At 36.7% G+C, this 21,383-nt stretch overlaps 1 protein-coding gene across 1 annotated transcript; it reads left to right on the forward strand.

The window, feature by feature from the left end:
• The first annotated feature begins 8,787 nt into the window (after positions 1 to 8,787).
• On the forward strand, positions 8,788 to 14,990 carry LOC136219125 (EH domain-containing protein 1). The gene is made up of 16 exons (XM_066006379.1): positions 8,788 to 9,057; positions 9,152 to 9,231; positions 9,347 to 9,415; positions 9,496 to 9,553; positions 9,683 to 9,738; positions 9,836 to 9,878; positions 9,945 to 10,006; positions 10,978 to 11,091; positions 11,235 to 11,337; positions 11,494 to 11,543; positions 12,841 to 12,969; positions 13,074 to 13,325; positions 13,457 to 13,536; positions 13,849 to 13,975; positions 14,235 to 14,378; positions 14,456 to 14,990. Exons 1-16 carry the CDS (start codon positions 8,973 to 8,975, stop codon positions 14,639 to 14,641), a joined length of 1,638 nt encoding a protein of 545 aa, XP_065862451.1. The 5' UTR covers positions 8,788 to 8,972; the 3' UTR covers positions 14,642 to 14,990.
• Positions 14,991 to 21,383: the final 6,393 nt, after the last annotated feature.

Here is a 21,383-nt window from a genome sequence, read left to right on the forward strand (position 1 = left end):
AGAACATCAAACCGCAGGGTTTTTTTTTTAGAATTTACCCTAATAATAATAATAATATAACATAATTTATAATTGAAATAAACTTCCTCATAAGTATAATATTTCAATACCTCTTTAATATTTTATTCAATATGTCTTAAACTTCAATGAACAACCATTGTGTGAAATTTTATATCTATTTGTACCAAAATACATAAAAATAAAAAATACAATCCATATCAGTTAGATAAACTCAAACTAAAAAAATATCAACATGTTTCGATTAGAAAAATTAATCTAACTTCAATTAAAGCTAAAAATTGAGTTTATATAAAGCCGAAAATCTAAATTTAGTTAGAGTTAATAATCGAAACGATAACACCTAGCAACATATACTAAAAAAGAATGCAAATATATAAAATCTTTATTTTAGTCATTTTGAAAGAAAAAAAAACAAATAAAAAAAACATGGATAAAGTAGCGAGAGGTATGGAACCTGTGTAACGACGGAAATGGAATTTCATCTCTGAAAGATGAAACTATAACAACTATTGTTTAATAAAAATAAGACAATAAAACAATTGAGAACAAAAATAACTACAACATATGAAAAAAATCGAATAATTACCTTGAGAAACGTAAGAATTTCTTGTAATTTTTGACACTTTTGTATTTCTCGATTTTAGTTGTCCATGCATCTTCTATTTCTATCGGATTTCTTCAATTGGAGATACGAGTTTGGAAAAAAAAGACAAATAAAAAAGAAAAACATGGATAAGGTAGCGAGAGGTATAGAACATGGGTAACGCCAGAAATGGATCTGAAAGATGAAATTATAACAATTATTGTTTAATAAAAATAAAACAACAACACAATTGGGGACAAAATAAATACAACATATGAAAAAAACGAATAATTACCTTCAGAAATATAATAGCGGAATACTATCTATTATGCTTTATATAGAAGTTTATTTGTGACTTTTGGATTTCCTTTGCTTTGTGTTTTTTCATCTTCCCGTAACTCTTACTTTGTTTTATTATTTTAATTAATGGGCTAATAATTATTTAATTTATTATAAATATAAATCTGTTATTTTTTATTAATTAAATCTTTTTAATCTTGATTTTTTACTACGTTGACAACTCATAAAAAATGTCTCTAAAACAATTCTCCTTATTTCTCTCTGCTTCTGCTATTATATATAGTATATATATATAGATAGATAGATATAGATTTTAAATTGGAAAAGATATGAATTTTAACTGAAAGTGTATATCATCACGATTGCCAAGGTGGACTGCACGTTGTTTTGTTGGGATTTCATCTTTTAAGATTTGAATTTTTATCATCTTTTAAGATTTGAATAAATTAAATAGTATATTTTGTTAGTAAATCCAAGAAAAATTGAAAAAGAAAGAAAAAAATAAACGTAGAAGCAATAAAATTAATCAATTAAGGTTTAATTGATCGGTTAAGTTATAAATTTTGAATTTAAACAGTACAAGTTTTGAGAATAAACATTTTTTTTTGTTCACATTTGGTGCAGTTTTATTGGGTTTTGAGTTTCCATTCTAGTCAATAAAAATTTAATTTTTTTTTAGTAAATATTTTGTAATTTTACAATGAATTCTTAGTGTGTAATATAGTTTACCTACAAAGTGATTTAGCTGTTTGATAAAAATTGTGATAAATTATTACTAATTAAATTAGCCAAACATCTAAATTATAAAATTTATAATTTAAAAAATGTGATATGAAAATTAAAAAGGATTTAAATAATAATTCAGAATTCGATCAATAATAATTAGATAATAATCCTTTTCGTGAGAGCGATGAGAGAAAGCGACGAGAGAAAGCGGCGAGAGAGCGGGATTGCGAGCGTGAGGGTGAGGGAGCGCTCAAGGGAGAGGGACCGGCCGACGGCGCAGATGGAGGGCGAGGGACCGGATATGGATGGGGGCATGGGAGGTGGGGAGGATTTGGGGACAGAAGGGGCAAGGTCGAGGGGCGTTAGGGTTGCGGTGAGGTCGTCAGATCTGAGGCGGCTTGGGGGAGTGATGCGGGTGATATGGCTTCGACTGGTCTGGGAGGGGTGCCGGCTACGCGTGAAGGAGTGCCGACATGCCAGAATGGCGGGAGGTGCGGGATCTCTAGATCTGGGGCGGAAGATGGCGTGAGGCGCGGGATTTCAGGATCTGGGGCGGAAGGGGAGAGCAAGGCGGATGGCAGTGGTTCGGCTGCCCAGGATGGAGTGCCGGCAGCGCTGGCGGGCGGGCCGACAGGCCAGGTAGGAGTGCCAAGCGCGATCCCTGGATCTAGGGCAGTAGGGGAGAGAGAAGCAGGCGGCAGGGGCTCGGCTGTCCTTGTGGGCGTGCCGGCAGTCCAGTTTGGTGGGCCAGCAGTCCTGAAGGGCAGGCCGACTATCCAGGGGGTTGCGGTTCAAAATGGACCCATTTCTAATTTGAATCTGGGCTCTCGGACCTTTGTTGATACTTTAAACAAAAATTCTATCGAGCAAGGCTTGGGTAAATTCTCTTGGAGAGATACGGTGATGGGGGTGGTCGAGGAGGAACCCGTGTTAGAGGAAGAAATAATCGAAGATGAGTCTGAGGAAGTCTATTCTGACTCTGATGTTGAGGATGGTGAATAAGAGGACCCATTATGTCCTGTGATTCGACTTTCCTCGGAAGATAAGCGTGCCCTTAGATCTAAATGGAAATTAGCTTTAATAGTTACTGTGCTTGGGAAGAGGATTAGTTTCAATTATTTTGATCAGAGAATCCAGGCGCAGTGGGCGAAAAAAGGGAAAGTCACCATTACTAACTTAGAAAATGACTATTATGTTATCAAATTTACCAGGGCGGAGGATTTTAATACCGTTGTTAATGGTGGCCCTTATATTATCTCTAATCATGTTCTGGCTTTAAGGCTATGGGTCCCAAATTTTAATCCTCATGACTGTTCTGTTAATAGGATCCTAACTTGGGTAAGATTCCCAGGTTTACCTATTGAATACTATAATGAAAGATTTCTTAACAAAATTGGCGGCCTTGTTGGGAAAGTTCACCATGTGGACAAAACTACCATTGGGGCAGTGAGAGGCAAGTTTGTCAGGGTTTGTATTGATATTGATCTTGCTAAGCCTCTTCTGTCTAAATTCTGTGTTCAGAATACGGTTTACCATATTGAATATGAAGGCATTCATAATATTTGCTATGAGTGTGGTATGTTTGGCCATACTTATGATGGGTGTCCTAAGAAAAAGAAGGTGGTTGAAGAGGTGATGGTGGCTAATGAAGAAAGAGTAGAGGAGATTCAAGGCGAAGGGAGGAACTTTGGCCCCTGGATGCTGGCTAAAAGGTCGGTTAGACGAAGACCTCGGGCAACTGTTGTTCGAAATCATCCCCCTGATATTAGTAAGGAGATGAACTCTCTCTAGATTGCCCCCGACATCAAGGAAAGGCCCCCCGATATTAAGATTGGTTCTGGTGTTGAAACGGTCCTCGGTTCAGGATCAAGATTCGGGGTCCTGTCTATTGAGGATGCTCATGATTCGGACTTCTCAAATGAGCATATGGAATTAAGCATGTCAGGGTTAGAATCTGCTGAGCCAGAATCCAACAAAGTAGAGTCTGTAAACCCCTTGTTTGAGTCTAAAGCTGTTGCCTTGGGGAGCTCCCAGAATCTTGGCCCAATTGGGAAAAATAAGCACAATGAGGTTAGTATTCCGAAAACTTATGTTGACGATTCAAATGGAAAGGCTATGGGAGTCAATAAGATGAATATGAAAAAACCTAAGGGTAATCATAAAAAGAACCATAGCTCTTTGGAGGGTTGGGATAAAAGGGGGCCTGCTGGCACCTCTTCAAGGCTCTCAGGAGTCCCGAATAAATACATGGTTTAGGGTGTTGGGCCTGTGGTCAGTAGTCTTCCTTTTTGATGGACTTTTTTGTTTGGAATGTTAGAGGTGCGGCTAGTAAGGCTACTCATATCCATGTTAAAGATTTAATTAAGCAATTTAATCCTTCTTGTTTTGCGTTGCTGGAAACCAATATCAGTGGTTGCAAAGCAGATGAGGTGGTTAGAAAGTTTAAGAATTGGAATTGTGTCAGATCGGAGGCTACTGGTCGGACGGGGGGGATTTGGCTTTTCTGGAAGCCAGATCGCGTTCAAATTGACATTATTAGTATGAATAAACAATTTATTCACAGTAAGGTTATTTACCCTGGTAATAAACCCTTCTTTATCACCTTTGTTTATGCTGATCCTATCATGGCCAATCGTAAAAGGTTGTGGGAGATCCTGTATACTATGAGTACGAGCATGGTGGATGCTTGGATGGTGGCTGGGGATTTTAATGATATTGCCCTTATGAGTGATAAAAAAGGGGGTGGGAACCACTATGTGAACCAGTGTCTCAATCATAAGCAAAATATGGATTTATGTGGGCTTTTCGATCTGGGAGCTACTAGTCACAGATTTACTTGGAAACGTAATAGCGTTTTTGTTCGGTTGGACAAAGTTTATGCGAATATTGTGGCTATTTATAGATTTTCTGAAGTGAACGTGTTGAATCTCCCTTTCCGCCACTCTGATCATTGTCCTATCCTAGTTAAGCTAGTGAAATGTCATCGGCCTAAGGGGGATAGACCTTTTAGGTACCAGGTAGCCTAGGAGTCTCACCCTGAGTTTAAAAACTTTGTTCGGGACAATTAGCAGCCCCACTCCAATGTTCTCCTTGCTGCTGAGGGGTTTAGAAGGAATGTGGTGGGATGGAATAAAAACATCTTTGGCCACATTATCAGAAGAAAGAATAAGCTTTTAAGGAGAATTGAAGGCATTCATCGCAGTTTGGAGATTAGTTTTGATCATAGTCTGAATTGTCTTCTTAGATCTCTCCAGAACGAGTTGGAAGCTGTGCTGAGGCAGGAAGAGCTACTTTGGTTTCAGAAATCTAGAAAGGCTTGGATTAAAGACGGAGATCGTAATACCAGGTTTTTCCACCTTTCTACTATTATTAGAAGGCAGAGGAATCGGATCGATGCTATCAAAGAGTCTAATGGTGATCGGGTCTATGAGGATGAAGACATTCGTCGCTTGGTCCTTAATTTTTATAAAGACTTATTTAAAGAGGAGAATGTGGATCTGGATAAAGCCCTTTCTAGGACTTCTGTTCCTAGGTTGGAAGAGGAAACTATTAGGGAAGCTTTCCGTCCTATTGACCAGAAAGAGATTGATCTGGCCTTCTCTAGTATTGGTGCTACCAAGGCTCCTAGGATTGATGGTATTCCTGCCAGCTTTTATCACAAACATTGGGAAACTGTGAAGAAAGGCATTTACAGTTTTGTTAAAGGAGTTTTCTGCGGCTCCAACGATATCAGACTGGTGAATAAAACCCTTCTGGTCTTGATCCCAAAAGTGGAGAAACCTTCCTCTTTTTTACAAATGAGGCATATTAGTCTTTGCAATGTGTTGTATAAAGCTATTACTAAAATTGTGGCTAATAGACTCCGGTGTATTCTTCCTGAGATTATAAGCCAGAATCAAGGCAGTTTTATTCCGGGAAGACAGATGATGGATAATGTGGTTATTGCCTAGGAGATGGTTCACTCCATGAAGATCAAGAAGGGAAAGAAAGGTATTGTGGCTCTCAAGTTGGACCTGGAAAAAGCCTATGACCGCTTAAACTGAAGTTTTCTTCTGGATAGTTTGAAGAGAGCTGGTATCCCGGATAGTTGGAGGAGATTGATCGAGGATTGCATTTCTTCTCCTGTTTTTCAGGTTTTGATCAATGGAGATATGTCGGAGGAGTTCAATCCTTCCAGGGGGATCCGTCAAGGGGACCCTATGAGTCCCTTCTTATTTGTTATTGCTATGGAAAGGTTGTCGCACCTTATCCAAGAGGCTGTGGGCAATGGGAACTTCCATCCGGTTTCAATCAACAAATTCTGTCCTTCGATTACCCATTTGTTCTTCGCTGATGATGTTATGATCTTTGTGGAAGGGAATGAGGAGCAAATTGGTGTGGTTATGGATATCCTTAACTGTTTTTGCGCTGCTTCTGGCCAAAAGATTAATATCCAAAAATCCCGGATGTTATGCTCTAAGAACATGAATAAAGATGTCTGCAAAAGGCTTAGCGACTTATCTGGGATTCCTTTGACTAATTCGTTGGGTAAGTATCTGGGGGTCCCCCTCCATAGTGACAGAGTTTCCAAAGCCTCTTTTAAAGAGACTCTGGACAAGACTAATGGAAAGTGTGCCACTTGAAAAGCTAAAACTCTTTCCCTAGCGGGCCGTCTTACTTTAATTCAGTCCGTCAATTGCGCGGCTCCTAATCATATTATTCAAGCTTGTAGACTGCCTGAGCCTGTTCTTAATGATCTTGATAAAATCAACCGGCGTTTCCTTTGGGGGGACTCTGAAGAGGGAAAAAAGATCCACCTTGTCCCTTGGAATGAGGTTTGCCAACCGAAAATAATGGGAGGCCTAGGGATAAGACAAGCCAAAGACAATAACAAAGTCTTATTAATGAAGCTTCCGTGGAGAATGTGGCAATGTCCTTCTTCTCTTTGGGTTCGTCTTCTTTGTGGGAAGTATCGAAAAGATAAGATTTTTAGGGGCCCCAAGGAGAGAGTTGCCAATTGTTCTTTTCTCTGGAAAGGGCTTAGTACTGTGTTTGCAGAGTTCTGCTCTGGGATAGGCTGGGAGGTGGAGAATGGTAAGTCCATCAGCTTCTGGAATGATATCTGGATTGGAGACAAATCTTTATTAGAAGTGTGTAGCTCCCCTACGCCTAGTAATATCCGCAATTGGAGGATCGCCGATGTGGTTGATTTAGAGGGGGACTGGATTTGGTCTAAATTTGACACTTATTTTAGTCTGGATACGCTCCTTAGAATTAGAGGGGTGAAGATAAGTAACAAGGAGGAAGATAGGGATAGTCATTGTTGGGCTTTGACTAATAATGTGGCTTATACCTGCAAATCTGCCTTTGAAGCTTTCAACCAAAGTAGGATGGGTCCTCACTCTGAAATTTGGAAAATCATTTGGGCCTTAAAAATCCCTTACCGCATTAGGAGCTTTCTGTGGCTTGGTGTTAAGGACAGGCTGCTTACTAATTCGGATAGAAATAGGCGGCATCTGGTGGATTCAGGTGCTTGTAGCAGATGCAGAGGCCATGTTGAAACTTTGTACCATGCTCTTAGGGGCTGTTCTAGGAGTAAAGAGGTGTGGAGGAAAGTTCTTCCCCACCACCTTCTTTCTACTTTCCTGGCTCACTCTGAGCTTGACTGGTTTTCTGATGGAGTTAGTGGGAAGTTATTGGCTAACCTTGAGCATGGTGATATTTTCTTTGCTATTATCTGTCACCAGATTTGGAAGTGGAGGAACGAGGAGATTTTTGGGAAGAAAACTGTGTCTTTTCCCAATTTAGTTGAGTTCTTCTCGGAGAAATTACTAAATATTACTGATAGCTTCAAGGGTGACTCTCTTGCTAGGTCAACCCAGAAGAAGGATGTCCACCTCCTTGGTTGGAGCAGGCCTAGAGAAGGGGTTGTGAAATTAAACACGGATGGTTCATGCCTTAAAAATGGTAAGATTGTTGCAGGAGGTGTTCTTAGAGATGATGGGGGCGCCTGGCTGTCTGGGTTTACCCAGAATCTGGGTTTGGGTTTGTCCTTCTCAGCTGAGCTTTGAGGGATTTTCTCTGGCCTTAAGCTTGCCAAGAGTCTGGGTTTGAAGAAGTTGACTGTAGAGTCAAACAACCTAGAGGCCATCAAAATGATTTTCGATAATAATGCTATTTGTTTAAATAGCAGAAATCTTATCAAAGGTATTAGAAGGTTCTGCTCTTCCTTTGATTTCATAAAGTTCAGCCATATCTTCAGAGAGCAGAACCGGGTTGCGGATCGCTTGGCGGCTGCTGGTCATGAGGGGATGTTGGGCGTCACAACCTTTTCTTATCCTCTTGTTTTTCTTTCTTCTCTTCTCTTTGAAGATGGGGTAGAGGTTAGCTTCCCTAGGCTAATCCTAGGCTAGGTTTTGTTTCTCGGTTTTTTCATTTTCTTTTCCTGTTTCTACCAAAAAAATAAAATAATTTATTAAGTGAAAATGGTTTTTTACCCATTTAATAATATTTATATAGAGATCAAAATAAGATTAAAAATCGTATTTTATGGAAATAAAAAAATAATTGTAAAAATCAAATAAATATAAAAAGAATTTCATGACAAACTTACAGTTGTGTTCACATGGATTTTAATGACCAAATGAATTGTGGTCATTGACCGTTAGATCTAAATTGATCAAAAACATGGGATGGAGATTCAAAACATAATAAAACTTATATTTAATTAGCCTAGATCTAACGGTGAATGACCACAATTCATTTGGTCATCAGGATTCATATGAACACTACTGGACAAACTTATTGTTTCCTTTAAAGAAAAACTAACGTCAATTTATTTTATTTATAAACTTAATCGAACCATATTTTTTCACTGTTTGGAATAAAAATTTAAAAACAGCTCACAAAAATAAAACAAACACATTGTAACTTGTAAGTTTATTTTTGCCTACAGTTTCTCTTAAAAGAATAATTTTTAATTCAAACATTCAGTACAAAAATTTCATGAAGCGCAAAATAAGAATTTAATTTCTTTTTACATACAAAATGCTCACTTTGAAAGGAAAGGAAAATGACAGCAAGACATAATTGCGTTTTCAAGATACCGTTAAATATTCGATGACCAATCACGCGCCCAATCAACAATTGAAACGACAGCGTTTCTTGCGCATGGTACGAGGCTCTTTTCGTCGGCCGTAAGGACGCTCTTCTCTTCCTCCTGAAAACCAGAAACCCAATAAAAAGGAAGAGAAAGCGGAAGAAAGTGTTATTCTCCCAACTTTCTATCTCATTCAAACTTTTTGAATTTTGATTTTCTGATTTACCAAACAGAAATTTTCGATTCCACCCTTCCTTGCGGACAATGGAAATATCCTCGGGACCATTTGGTTCTTCCTCTAAGGAGAATCAGAAGATCTACCTGGACTGGTTTAGTCTTGCTGATGCAGGTGCATTTTGCTCTCTTTTATGAAAAGCTCCATTTTCTATTTTTAACTTGTCAATAATTACTCAGCTGTGGTGATGTGTTTGGTGTTTTCGTAGATGGTGATGGCCGAATTACTGGCAATGATGCTATAAAATTCTTTTCCATGTCCAATTTATCTCGGCAGGATCTCAAGCAGGTTATGCATCATTTCTTCCTTTTTGATTCTGTATTCAGTTTTTGTTCTTTTCCATTTTAGGGTTGTTTATTTGTTTTTTAGCTAAATAGTTAGTTTTTTTGCCATCTGTTCAAAGGTGTGGGCAATTGCTGATTCTAAGAGGCAGGGTTATCTTGGCTTCAACGAATTCATCACTTCTATGCAGGTTTCAGTTACTGATTTTTTTTGGGGGTATTGTTTTGAATTGATTGTTATTTGCTAATCTTTTGTACTTTCGAAGTGTAGCTAGTTGCTTTGGCACAAGCGGGACACGAGCTAACGCACGATATCTTACAGAGCGATGGTAGGCTCTTCATGCTTACATCTTTACATTGTTTGTTTTATTTATCCTATAGTTTGCATAGCATTGAAGATTATATGTTCTGTTGGATTAAAATACTAAATCAATACAGTTGTATGGTAACATTTGCAGTAGACATTGTAAATTTGAAACTTCCAGCTATGGAAGGTCTGGATAAGATGCTTTCTGTAAGTGTGCTGCTAATTTTTGTTGAATTAAACTTTTTAGTGTTTTTTCCTTGTGTGCATGTTCATGTTGATCATATTTAAATTTAATTTGTGGCAGAAGAAGAAGCGGTCTTCTACATCAAGTGACCCTGATGGAAATGGTAAGCTTGTTTTCTCATTGGTAATTTATGTTATATAGTGGTGTTCAATGATTATTAATTTTGTAGGTAGCATTCCTGCGGAATCATCACCCTCAGCTAACTGGTTTTCTTCTAAATCATCAAAAAAGGTTTGTGTTGCAGATGGTTATTAGTGCTAAATTCAAGTAATTGTTCTTCCCAAAATGCATGTCTTGGATGTATTGGTGTTGTTTTACATGTGCGCTCTAGTTATAAACAAGAATATAATGACCTGTACTACTCGTCATATGATATATGTGAATGTTCACATCCAAGAGAGGTTTGTCCAGTTGATTTTTGGTTTGTTTTTAATGTTATATGTTTCAAGTTAGAAAAGTTGTACAAGGATCATTTAGGACCATGATTAGAGAAATTTCAATCTAGTTTTAGAACGGCATCTTCAATTTCATTTAGTCTATTTTCCGGTTAGCAAATATAAGGACGCCTTTTGTAGTGGTCACTCTTTCCAAAGGCAGTGCCCAAACGTGTTTTGGCATGTGGCTTATGGAAAAGTGGAAGAAGAGAACTAATAAATCCTATAGATGTTGTAGTCGAAGTGTGAGTTTGAATTTAATGGGACAAAGAAAGTTGATTAATAGGGTGATTATCCATGTAGGAAAACACAGACTATGAGGCAAGGTATGACATGATTGAGGAGGTCTTATGACTCTATCTGGGTCATGTGAGTGGCAACGTGTTGGAGTTTTTGAGATTTGTCTGTAAAGCTGGACTGGTCCTGTAGAATAGTTTACTTCCAATTTCAAATTAATAGTCTTTCACTATTCTTGATGATCCTCCATAACCCCCACGAATTGGGTAGCTTTTTGCATTTGGGATGTCTTAGAACATTAGCACTTTGGATATTTGCAGATATTTTTTGCTTCTAATTTAAAGCAAAGAAATATTTACCACCATAAGAATTTCCTATGTTGTCATAATCCTATGTTTCTGATACATACACAATCCTATTGTTGCAACGTTTTCTTCCTTCTGAATTAAGTGGCATGTGTTTTTGTTATTGATTTCTCACTTATGAACCTTTTACCTTTCTATGAACTCACGCTTGACATTATGCTATTAGGTATCACTATCATCTGTTACTTCTATCATTGATGGACTGAAGAGATTGTACATTCAGAAGCTGAAGCCATTGGAAGTAGCATATCGCTTTAATGATTTTGTATCTCCTTTGTTGGTGAGCAATAGTTTCAGCTTATGATGATCTTACTCGGATAATAAATGCAACTTGTTCTTGATTTAATTTCATTCTTAGCGTGTGTGAATTTTAGAACATGGTCTAATATGAGCTGACAGATTTTTGTGAACTTGTTCCTGTAGACAAACAGTGATTTTGATGCTAAACCAATGGTGATGCTTTTGGGTCAATATTCCACTGGAAAAACCACATTTATCAAGCATTTACTGAAATGTGGTTATCCAGGTAAGCTCTTCCCTCTCTCTTCAGCAAATCTTCTCTCCCCTTGCATTTGCCCTATTTAACTCCCAACACAGGCACTCCCTAAAAATAAAGTAGTATTAACTTGCCATAAGGGCATTATCTATTGTCCATTACATTTTCTTTCTGGTTTTGTTACAGGAGCTCATATTGGACCTGAGCCAACAACTGACAGATTTGTTGTTGTTATGGTACTTCCAAAATCTATATACTTTAGGCTGCCATTATTTGTGCCATCAATTTGTGCTTGCACTGGTCCGCTAGTGGTTATTTTTCTCTGAGGTTTGAGATTGTTAATTAAATTCATTGAAAACATAAGTTCCTGTTTTTGCCAAATCTATTTTTCATCTCCTCTCAGTGGGTTGGTATCAGTAATGTGATGGAAGTTGGAAAGTTATTCTTTCTCTTACTCCATTTGCTTGTCTTTTTTGTACCTTCTAGCCTTCCTCATGACTCCTATATCTAGAACACCGGAAAATCATTTATTGTTTGAGAAGGCAAAAGGGAGAAACAATGAGGGTCAAGTTTCTTGATTCTCTTAGAGGCTTGTCAAATATAATTTACCTTGTGAAATAGTAATTGAATTTGAGAAGAGGGTAGTTGTACTTGACTATTTATCCAACTTATTATACATTAGAGAATGAAATAAATTCACAAGTTTAAGGTTATTTCTGTCCTCTTCTACTGAAGATCTTATGACATAGGAAGTTTATTTTTGCTCAAGATAATACCACCACTTCAGATTTTAGGAAAAAAGATAAGGATTTCTTGAGGAGAATGTTAGTGGAAACTATTTTTTGCCCATGATCATTTTCCATTTGATTTATTGGCTTATTTGACTTTTAATTTGCCCAGTTCTTGGAGCAGGTTTAATTCAATTTCAGTGTTGGTATATGTGCTGATTCTTTTTATGTTTCAACATGAGCTTGTTTCTTCTTTGAGTGGAATTTGTCTTGCTACTTTTTTCATATTATTCAGTATCATTATACTGGCAATGCTGATGCTGAGCGAAAAACTTTGGTTTATTGATTTCTTTATTGAAATCCCAAAGATCCCTCAGTTATATACCCAATAATAATGCCATATTGGAGGACTCTAGCTTATTTTGGGACTTTGGAATTTGTAATAAATGAAAGGTGCAAACATAGAGAAGACTTGCTTGAACATGAATCAAGTGTCAATAATGGCCTGTGAGAGTATCAGAGTTGGAGTTTGTGAATGATTGAAAAAGATTAGGGAGAAGGATTAACGCTATTACTTTCCCTTCTCTACTTCGTCATCTTTTTCACTTAAGCGTTTTTTCATTGAGGATAAATGCTACTTTTTAAAGAAAAATCAAGCCTACTTCATATCTAGTTGGCCCTGATGTATATTTAGCCAGAACAATTATGCAGATTATAGTTCATTTTTTAATAATCTACTTTGTATCTCATGATGAAATTTTGTTTTATTTTAGCAAAACGCTTACATGTTTCATGCTTTGTTTAGTCGGGTGCTGATGAAAGGAGTATTCCAGGCAATACGATAGCAGTTCAAGCAGATATGCCATTTAATGGACTCACAACTTTTGGATCGGCATTTTTATCAAAATTTGAATGCTCTCAAATGCCTCATTCTGTGAGTTCATGAATCTTAATCCATGTGATATGCTTCATATTTAAGTCTCAAGCATTTTAAACTCATATATATATATATGTGTGTGTGTGTTTTTTGTACTGAAGTTGCTGGAGCATATTACATTTGTGGACACCCCTGGTGTTTTATCTGGAGAAAAACAACGAACTCAGCGAGCATATGATTTTACTGGTGTCACTTCGTGGTTTGCTGCAAAGTGTGATCTCATTCTGCTTCTGTTTGATCCTCACAAACTTGATGTGAGTGATGAGTTCAAGCGTGTGATTTCATCTCTACGTGGTCATGATGATAAGATTCGTGTGGTCCTCAACAAGGCAGACCAAGTTGATACTCAACAAGTAAGAACTTAATTTGATATGTTTTCTTGTATATATTTCATGAAGTTATCATGGATATTATGATTGCATTGGTGGCTTCTCTTGTATCCATTATGCGTTGCCTGACTTGGTTTTTCCCTCCTGTTGTGCAGCTAATGAGGGTTTATGGAGCATTAATGTGGTCACTTGGGAAAGTTCTAAATACTCCTGAAGTTGTGCGTGTCTATATTGGGTAAGCTTGATAACAAGATTTTTTTTTTTTCCTATAGAACTGTAGAATGATTACAAGACAAACCTCATAAGCGTATTAACCATATATAATTTTTTTTTTTGGTTGGACTGTTTTTAGTTGCTAACTGATTTTGTTAGGTTAGGGTTTATTTTTCTTTTCAAAGCATTCCTTGGATTAGTTGCTTCTGGTTTTACTGAAATGCCTCCAAGATCGTTTTCGTTTGTTTATATATCCATCACATGGAACAGATATTACTCTTATTTATTTTGCATGCTTATTGATTGAAAATTAACATCAGAAATCGATTGGCAGATCATTCAATGACAAACCTGTAAATGAAAATGCAATTGGTCCACTTGGGAAGGAGCTTTTCGAGAGAGAACAGGAAGACCTTCTATCTGATCTAAAAGATATACCGAAGAAGGCTTGTGATCGTCGAGTGAGTATATTGTTTCTATTTGGGTTGGAGGTTGTTATTTTTCATATATGTTTATAAGTTAGCCTGGTAGGATTTATGAAATAGCATGTAATCCATTTATGACGGATCCACAACGTGCTGAAAAGAAACATAGAGTAAAGCTTGAATTGTCCACTGCCCCCAAAATCATCCTCAGTTGAAATTGAAATTTAGACTCAGCCAGATATATAATGAAGATCCACCTTGGAGTAATAAATTTAATGTAATAAATTTCTGACAGATAAACGAATTTGTGAAACGAGCGAGGGCTGCCAAGATACATGCTTACATTATAAGCCATCTAAAAAAGGAGATGCCAGCAATGATGGGCAAATCGAAGGCTCAACAACGACTTCTGGATAATTTGGAAACTGAATTCGGAAAGGTTTAAATTTCTCTCTTCTTCCTGTATAGCATATGCGTGTTAGAATTGTTGTATGATATGCAATTGAATATATGCAGGTCCAAAGGGAGTATCATTTGCCGCCAGGTGATTTCCCAAATGTGGATCAATTCCGAGAGGTTTTGAGTGGTTATAACATTGACAAGTTTGAAAAACTCAAGTCTAAAATGATACAAGCTGTTGATGACATGCTTGGTTATGACATTCCCGAGCTCTTGAAGAACTTCAGAAATCCCTACGACTAACTTTTTTTACAGAATTCGGCAGTTAATGGGAGACGATTTTGAAGGTATCTACCAATCCGTTGAATATGTTAGGAACAGCTTGAAAATGAGTTTATGATTGCAATCGTATGTATAGGTATGCTTCATATCCATTTGAAGTTTCGTGAGGCATTGAAATATGTAATCAATTCTTAGGTCTACTTTTTTCTTTTTCATGGTAAAGTTGAGCAGTAGTTGTATATCAATAAGCAGCTTTCTTTTATGTTGGATTGGATGGTGCATTAGGAAAGCCATCCTAACTACTTTGGGTATCATTCATAAATTGAAATTCAAACTCTTTTCTTAATTTATTATTAAGTCTTTTTTATTATTTTTTTCTTCTTAGAAAAGTACATAACTTTTTCGTGCAATTTCACTTAAAATTAGTTAGAAGATTTTTTATTAAATTATGTGAAACCCAAGCTCATAAGAAATGAAAATGGTGATTTCTACATGCCTAATTAATTTGCTCAATAAAAAGCAAATTCATTAGTGGAGATGAGTAGGATTGTCAATGGGTGGACACTACCTATATATCTATTGCTTTTGCCCCTCAAAACCTAATATTATAAAGTTGAGGTGGGGAGAAAACTTGTCACCAATTCATTGGATTTTTGGTTCTATTACAGTATTGATAGAGTTCAAATCAAGTTTGTCAACAATATTCTAAATTTGCATTATTTGTGGATGATTTTATTATAGTGTGTTATCTTAGAAAAAAGAAATCATAATGGGAATGGGACTTCTTATGTAGCCGCGAATAGAAATGGGGATGAAATTGCTCCCATACATGGAGATGAGATTTTAAGTGCATTTTTAATGAGGAGTGTTTAGATGAGTGATTGTTAAGGTGAATGATATTTTTATGGCAATTTTAACACTTTTTGTCGCCATTACTATCTTTTTTTTCTTAATAAAACATACAATTTTTAAATAATAAAATAGTAATTTGTGGGACTATAGTAATTTTTTGGAGTTGTATAACATTGGAACAATTTTTTTTTTAAAAATAAAAGTTACCAAAAGTTATGTGGATAAAAGATAATAAAGTATTATATTTTTATAATTTTATGGTAATACGTTAGTTTATAACATATCAAAAGCAAATAAAGAAAATATAAAATAAGAAAATTGCCAAAATGAAACTAAATTGATATTTACAAAAGAAAAAACTTGGACATTTTGGAGCATTCTTTTCCTTTGACATTGTTGAAATAAGTTTGACTACATACAAAAGTCGATTAGAAATACCAAGAAGGTAAAAGAAAGGCACAAAATCCATATTCTCGTCATACCCTGCCATGGTAGGGTCTCTCTGGGGCACACCTTGCCGTGGAAGGGTCTTAATCTACGGGCAAAAATCCCAAGTCATATTATCAGTAATAAGCACAAAAGTTGGATACTCATCATAAATAATAGAGGGAAGAAATGACTTTCACAATTATCATGTAAATAACATTATTAAGGGAAATTGTTAAGATTGCCTTTAATCCCACTAATCACGGAAGAGTCCGGATCCATGGAATCTATTTCCTTGTCGGACAAGATTTTCGGTTTCATTCCTTGATTAATGCCAATTACCATATCTTCTTTCGGTCACCGTTTCCTACCACTAGCCACTTGCCTTCGGCCAGCAACCCAAATCCACCTCCACATTTCATTTTTTTCATTTCTCCTACACGCATGTTGAAACATTGAGGACATTGAGAATCATTGTGACCCAACAACTCACAAATGTAGTAAATGAGACTATTTATCGAAAATTTAATACTTAACTGGATAATCCCCTATACTCTAGATTGTAATTTAATCTTTTTCCAACAATTAAGAGGCAAACGAACATCAATCTACACCTTAATCATCATGTAGCTTTTCCAACCTCTAATGTTATTCTTTGCATCATATTCCATAAAAAGTCCAATGAATTGACCAAGTTATTTTCCCACTGCCATAAACATGTAACTGACAGGAACATCGTGCATTTGCACCTAAATAGATAGATGTAAAAGAGACGCTGGTTGTAACATCACCTTTTTGGATATGATGTAAGATAAGGAAATGTAATCGAATGTCTAAGGTCTTCTATCCAGAACACGTCTCAAATCTTGAGTATGGTATAAAATTGGAATAAGAATATACCACCACCGAGCTCACGAACAGTTATCCTTTTTCCATGCCTCAACAGCCTCGCCATTCAATATTTCATGACCGAGAATTTTATTGTCTGATTAGTAATGAACTGTCTAACCAGACAAAACTGAGTCAAAATAGTTTCACTTCCTTCCACATCTCGTTCTAGCAAAATCTCCTCATCCTCCTCAACGTTAAAAGATAATTGCTCAAAAACCTCCTCTAGGATAGTTTTCAATGGAACTATAGCCACAGAAGGCAAATAAGACTTATCCCTCGGAAGAAAACAAAACCCTTAGCGTGGATAAAAGACATTTTGTTTTACTCAACTCTTGAAATATTTTATTATTGAAATAAAAAAATATTTAAATTCATCTTAAGATATTATTTTAATTAGCATGGTTGTTAAAATCGGACCGGTCAGAAAAGAGGTAAGGACAAAAGGTTTGGGGTTTAAGGTTGAACAATGATTGAACCAGAGTTCAAAATCTCGCGTGAAAACTAATATTTTTAGTTTTATTTAACCTCTTAACATAGAAAAATATTAATAATATCAATAAAAATGTATACTAATAATAATATAATGTTCTTTAATATCTAGAAATTACAATTTTCCTCTCAAATTTTTGATTGATTAGCATATTCTATTCAGACTTGACATTAAACTTGAAAGCCACAAAGAGATGAAGAGAATAATTTATAAATAAAAACTATAAAACTAATCTTAAAATACACTTGGGTAGATTGCAAATAGGATATACGAAATAGAATTATAAATATAGAATTAAAAATTAGAAAGTAAAGAGTCGTAGTATATCTGTATCAATATGGAAAAGTTGAAAGAATAATTAAGAACAGTTATTAAATTATTCCAGCGCATAAATTCTCAATTTTTCATAAAACGTATTTAGTAATTAATTAATTAATAAGTTATTGACAATTAATAGTATAAATTAAACTTGATTTTAGGTTTTCTTCAAAAAAAAAAAAAACACCATTTTGACCTGTAAAAGCTAACCCGTGACCGGTTTTCCGAATTAACGGTTCATCAGGTTTTAAACAGATTTCAGTAGTGTTAATTTTTCAGTATCTCCAGACCAATTTGTCTACCGAATCCAGTTCAAATGGGTTGAACCGGCTAGATCTTACAACCTTGCTGATTAGTATATATTGTTATTAGTTCGTATTTGTTAAAACCTTTTTTTTTCCAATATATGCTGGCATTTAAAGTCTTCAAGTAAAAGTAATATTGCTTAAAAGAAAAAAGTAAAAGTAAATTGTCAAATTTCAGGATAGTAATTAATTAACACATAAAAGATATTTCCCTAAGATTAACTACCGTAGCATACAAGATCATAACTAAAGTTATATCTAACAAATTGAAAAAAATTATGCCTAAACTCATTCTTCTTCAATAAACAAGCTTTGTTTCTGGCAGGAATATTAACGACAACATTATAATTGCGCAAGAAGCAATTCATTCTATGAGATTCAAAAAAGGGAAAAAAAGGTTAGATGGCTCTCAAGGTTGACCTTGAGAAAACCTATGATAAGCTCAATTGGCAGTTTATCCGGGAGACTCTAGAGGAAGTGAGTCTGCCTTCAAACCTAATCAAACTCATTATGAAATGTATTACCTCTGTTACTTTCCAAATTCAGTGGAACGGAACCATCTCGGAGAGCTTTACTCCATCTAGGGGGGTTCGCCAAGGCGACCCCATGTCCCTCTATATTTTTGTCCTTTGTATGGAAAAGTTATCCCATAGGCAACGTCCATTAAGGTGTGGCACCCCCTCTCATTTGGCAGAAACGGACTTGGCTTAAGCCACCTTTTCTTCGCAGATGATCTGCTCTCTTATTCGCTCATACTGATGGCTCAAGCTCAGGTGATTCAAAAAATTCTTGAGGATTTCTACAGTGCCTCTAGACACAAGATCAGCAAGGAGAAGTCAAATATCTTCTTTTCTCCCAACTTGGAAAACACTCAGAAAATCCTAATGGCCCGTATCCTTGGTTTCAGAATGATGGATAACCTTGGCCGTTACTTGGGTATGCCTCTCTTACACGCCAGAATCAACAAAGAAACCTACCACTTTATTCTTGATAGGCTCAACCAGAAGCTCTCGGGCTAGAAGGCTAAATCCCTTTCCTTTGCGGGGTGTCTCACTCTTGCTAAATCTGTGCTTGCTTCAATCCCTTACTACTCTTTGCAATCCACTCCCTTGCCTAGCTCCTTTTGTACACGGATTGAGGAAATAATCAGACGCTTCTTATGGGGTCTCAATGGAGACAAGAGGAAAATGAGTCTGGTTAAATGGGACGACATTTGCCTTCCTCCCAATTATGGAGGTCTTGGTCTGCGAAAAATGAGAACAATGAACAAATCATTCCTCATGAAATTGGGTTTCCAAATCATTAGCAAGCCACACTCTCTCTAGGTTCAGATGATCATGAGTAAGTATAAGTGCGCCTCCTATTTTGATGCCACTATCAAGCCATGACAAATTTGCTCTCCTTTATGGCGGGCCCTTATGCAAGTTAAAGATGAAGTCCTTATAGGCACTAAATGGCATATTGGCGATGGCTCCCGAGCCCACTTCTGGTTGGATGCTTGGACGGGAGATTTAGGACCTCAGAAATTTCTCTCTACAAGTATTCTCACTGATTCTGATATAAGGTTAAAGGTGAAGGATATGGTGACAATGGAAATTGGAAGTGGGATGAGTTTGCTACTATATTACCCGAATTCTCCACCCTTCAAATTGCCTCCATTCTCCCTCCATGGGATGATCGCAGGTCTGATAGTTGCTTCTGGTTTGGCACTTCAAATGGCAGGTTCAGTGTTAGTTCAACTTACGCTCTTCAAGAGGCCTCTCTTGGTTCTACCCTCTCCTCTGATTGGAGATGGATCTGGGACTGGCCAGGACCTCAACGGATCTGATGCTTCCTATGGCTTGCACACAAGGGCAAGCTGCTTACTAACGCTGAAAGAAGCCGAATACACCTATCCCTCACTAGCTCTTGCTCGATTTGTAATTTTGGGGATGAAACTTTAATCCATGTTTTACGGGATTGCCCTATGGCTCGTATGGTCTGGCTTCACATCCTACAAACATGCAGTTTTGACGCCTTTATACAAGAACCGCCTGACTCTTGGCTCTTGAAGAATCTACAGGGGTCGTTGCATGGACTGGGCTCTGATGGGCATATTTTATTTGGAGTCGTTTGCTAGTTTCTTTGCAAGAATAGAAACGCTGCAATTTTTGAGCTCAAGTCCAAGACATGGTTTGAACTCTGTCAGAATATCAAGGCCTTCTGCAATGAGGTTAAACAAGCAAACGATTTACTGTTAAGTGATTCACGGCGACAGTAACATCCCAAAGTCGAAAAGTTAATTTCTTGGAAACAACCAACTCCGTACTGGGTTAAGCTTAATGTTGACGGTGCCTTCAAAGGCCACTCCTTCCGTGCTTCTATTGGCGGATTAATTCGGGACCAAAATGGCAATTGGATCGCTGGCTTTGCAAGGAATACCGGTCACTGTTCCATTACCAAGGCAGAGCTTTGGGGTCTTTTTGAGGGTCTCTCTAGCTTGGACCAAAGGGCTGCGTTTTGTTGAGGTGGAATCGGATAGCCAAACTGCGATCAGTATGATTCAGGACCGAGAGCAATGCCCCAACGACTTTCATAATTTGGTTAATGCCATTGAGGATCTGTTGAGTCGTGACTGGATAGTAGTCGTCTCCCACATCTACCGTGTAGGAAACAGAAGTGCGAACGGTTTAGCGAACCTTGCCTATGATCTTCCGTTGGGCTTGCACATCTTTGACCAACCCCTCAGGGCAATTTAAGACCTTCTCCTTTAGGATGTCCTGGGCGTCTCCTTTCCTAGGCTTTGTTCTCTGTAGCTCCTAGACTACTATTTCTAATAAAAAAAAACTACCGTAGCAACATCCAATTCAATATCACATCTTCCCAAACATTTATTTTTTAACCAATTTAGCGCTTTCTTTATACTCACGTTTCTCCATCTCTGACTTGATAGTTGTTTGGGAAAAGTTTAAAAAACGCACCACAGAACTGGTCTTCACTATTGTGAAGCACAGCTCCAATTTTTTTTTAACATTGTTCAGAGACCAATTTGATATAGAACAAATCGTTTTGGGTAATGTATCGGTAACATTGATTGCAGACTGCTTGATAAAAAATACATTACTATTCTTAAGATCTAATAATATGGATTTACAATCGGATACAATCACACTAAAACTAGATACATACACACTTGGACAATGCAAAGTATTTATTAGAGTTTAGAAATTAAGAGTTTAGAATGTATTATCTAGCAGGAAAGAAGTTTAGAATTTTTAAATTAGAGTATAAAAATATATTTTTATCAATGATATACAATAGGAAAACTTTACATATTAAAAATTAAATTTACTAATATAATTTAGTTGTAATGATAATATAATTTAGAGGTTTAAAAAGTCCATTAATAATTTAGCCTAATTTCAAATAGGGTAAATTTTAAATAAAACTCCTGTGGTTTTACTCATTTTCAGATAAAGGATTGTGGTTTACTTTTTTTTCA

The sequence above is a fragment of the Euphorbia lathyris genome, chromosome 2 (assembly GCF_963576675.1).
Source record: "Euphorbia lathyris chromosome 2, ddEupLath1.1, whole genome shotgun sequence".
In the NCBI taxonomy this organism is placed as follows: domain Eukaryota; kingdom Viridiplantae; phylum Streptophyta; class Magnoliopsida; order Malpighiales; family Euphorbiaceae; genus Euphorbia; species Euphorbia lathyris.